This window comes from Brassica oleracea, chromosome C5 (assembly GCF_000695525.1).
Source record: "Brassica oleracea var. oleracea cultivar TO1000 chromosome C5, BOL, whole genome shotgun sequence".
Taxonomy (NCBI): Eukaryota; Viridiplantae; Streptophyta; class Magnoliopsida; order Brassicales; family Brassicaceae; genus Brassica; species Brassica oleracea.
Window position 1 is genome coordinate 41820485 of NC_027752.1, and position 3243 is coordinate 41823727.

General features: G+C 37.1%; 1 protein-coding gene across 1 annotated transcript; it reads left to right on the forward strand.

Annotated features, from left to right (window-relative positions):
* The first annotated feature begins 1547 nt into the window (after positions 1-1547).
* LOC106292345 (glutathione S-transferase DHAR3, chloroplastic-like) lies at positions 1548-3086 on the forward strand. The gene is made up of 5 exons (XM_013727941.1): positions 1548-1554; positions 2087-2302; positions 2617-2707; positions 2809-2952; positions 3044-3086. Exons 1-5 carry the CDS (start codon positions 1548-1550, stop codon positions 3084-3086), a joined length of 501 nt encoding a protein of 166 aa, XP_013583395.1.
* Positions 3087-3243: the final 157 nt, after the last annotated feature.

Consider the following 3243-nt stretch of genomic DNA (forward strand, 5'->3'; position numbering starts at 1 on the left):
AAAAATTTTTTTGATATAATGAAGATGGCATGACAGTCAGCTCAATGATACCGAAGCTTGGCTGTAAAATGTATTTTTTTTTGTTTGAAATGATTAAATTATTTGCTAAAAAGGTTGGAAATAACAACAAATTTCACTAATCCTGCACACGCAGTTTCTCAAGAATAGCCATCGTCTCCGCTGCAATGCAAGATACCATATTTGGAGACATCCTACCACATATGATAATAAATTTAGAATATCTGCATGAAACAGGTATGGTATGAACATAAATCATGATCAATTGCTTACGACTGAGCCAAAGAGTTCCAAACATCCCAAAGGCTAGGGCCAAGCATGTCTATGACCTGGTAATTATAAAACTTTCTTCATAAAAGTTACCTTATCAAGACCAATATGTCTTTTAAAGCTTGGCAGGTGAATGCAGCAAAGGTTACTCTGAGCTGGTACATACTGGGAGCTCCTAATATGTAAAATACATGAGCATGGCTTATTGCTTCTTTGTTATCGCCTCATGTAGTTTACATCTTCTGGACCTTTAACATAATAGAGATTAAATTTCTGCACCAGTCCGTTGAATATTCCAACCCTTTCCCCAAAAACATAGATGTTAGAAGAAAGCCAGTTCAATGATACTCACCATGATCTTTTGTTGATCAGGAAGTATTTCAATTTCAGTTTTTCCAGTTCTAATGCATCGGCATGCTCTTTCAGCCAATCTCTTGGAGCTGGTTTGCTGTGCTAAACCTGATTAGGATAGCAGAAAACTTACCTAATTTAGTTGAAGTTTATCCCTGTTCACGAACAGAACAGAAAATTCAGACTGCATATATACGACGCATGCTCATGGAAAATATTGTCAACAATTTTTGCAGCTTTCACAATTCCACCCAATGCTTTCTGATATGCATTGGAAAGTTCTGTCGACTGCATAGTCAACAAAGGTATCTCAAAATACAAATATGAAAATACCTGAATTTTTCATACATTAAAACAAAGAAATCAAAATAATATATTTGAAAAGTTACTACCTTTGCTACCTGATGCGACTACCATACCAATCAAGCTAAACACTTTAAGCAACAAACAAAATATTAATGAGAAGAGAGAACATGCAGCCAAGCAATTGTAATTACAAAATAACCATTACTGCAGAAAGACGAATATCTTCTCAAATGCAACAATTAGGAGTTTTATGCCTAACTCTCGCCTACGTAAAAGTGGTTAGCAGCTTTAGTAAAAAGGATATAAGAAGTAACGGGAATGCAGCATCAGAATACCTTATTGGAGCGATATAAGCTATGGATCACCGGCCTCTATATGTTCGGCCAAGAATCGTTATCATCGGACTAGAGTTGGAGAAGTAGTTCCGAGAGACATGAGTAAAATATAAAGGGTGAATCTGGTGGAATTGAAGCGTTAAGTTGCCATCGGAGTGTTATAGTAATGAGGCTTTGATGAATCGGAGTGGTGGAGAAGCCGTTACACCAAGAATCAGAACGTCTGAAGTTATGTCTTGTTGGTTAGGAAGACGAAGAGCAAGAGACATGTCGCGTTAGTACAGAGAAGAAACTCATAGTTTTGATGGGCTTCCTATGGGGCTTAGAATAATGACAAAATGAATTATAGATTTTGATTTTGCTGCAGATTATTGGATTTGTTCGTGGAATTTGGAAGGGGAGATTTAGATATGATGTGGCAAAACTTTAGAAATTAATTGGTTGATTTAATCTGCAGAGGTGAACACTCTAAATGTTGAGTATATTCAACTTTTAGTAGTGTAAGACCATCATTATCCCAGATCCTTAAGTGAGGTTTTTAAGAAAATCAGGGATTTAATTAAATCAAAAGTAATTAAAATAAGAGTAATCGATACTTAATAGGTGACTTTGGTAACCGATTTAGAATGGGTTTTTTAGAACACGTGTCAATCTTCCCTAAGTTTCAATTTTTTTTTATTTTTTTTCTTATGTTTCTCTCGTGTTCTCCGTCTTCTGTCGTCGTCTCCATCTCCTCTGGCTTCTCCGCTGGACGATACAATCTTCCCTAAGTTAACAACAAAAGCACTCTCCTTTCGTTTCTTCAGCTACCAAATCACTCTCTCCCTCTCTGATAAGCCTTAGGTTTCAACCAAGCACCGCCGTTGTTTTATCGGCGCCGGTCAGTCGCGCAGGATTTATCAAGCGGTGCGGTTTGATTAAGCCGAGAAGAACCGCCCGGTTCGGGACGATGGCTATGGCGTTTGCTCCTCTCGAAATCTGCGTCAAAGCTTCCATCACTACACCCAACAAGCTCGGAGACTGTTAGCTGTCTTTCTCTCTCTCTCTATTGACGAACAACTTTAAAATGTAGATGATAAAGCTGCAATTTTTATTCATGTTTTCCTTAATTTTCTCTTGCAGATAGATACTTGAAGCATTTTGTGTGTTAACTTTATTAGTGCTTAGACTGTTTTTTTTTTTGTCAAACTGTGCTTAGACTGTTTTTTAGTTTAGAAATCTGAAACTCTCAAAACAAATTTAAAAATATAAAATGCAAACTTGATTGCTTCTAGTCTAGTCTCGAGGGTTATTTTTTACTTCACGAATTGAGTATATGCATAATTTTTGTTGGTAGGCCCTTTTTGCCAAAGGGTGTTGTTGACTATGGAGGTGAAGCATGTGCCTTATGACATGAAAATGGTGGATTTGAGTAACAAGCCTGAGTGGTGAGTGCTTGGGATCTCCTTTTAATGTGTTTAAAGATTACATGATTCTTGATTAAATGACAGTGGTTTCCTTACTTGTATTCTTGTTTAAATGTTTACAGGTTCTTGAAAATTAGTGCAGAAGGAAAAGTCCCAGTGGTGAAGTTTGATGAGAAATGGGTTCCGGATTCTGATGTCATAACACAGACTTTGGAAGACAAGTACCCTGAGCCTCCTCTAGCAACCCCACCCGAAAAGGCTTCAGTGTAATTTCTCAGTCCTATGTTGTGTACCTAATAGTTTTCTTGGCTGAAAATTTGTAACTTCCAGTTAAGAACTTTTAATTTGTGTGTGCAGTGGGTCAAAGATCTTCTCCACGTTTATCGGTTTGATGTTGTAATTGCAGCCGATACTTTGTCATTCTATTGTGGAGAGGAAATGGTTATGTTACAATTTTTGCTCAAGGTGTATGGTAACTTTATCTGATAGTTAGAGTCAATGATTGAGATGGGTTTACTTGAAAAAGACATTCTTTACTACTTAGTTAGGACCAACGC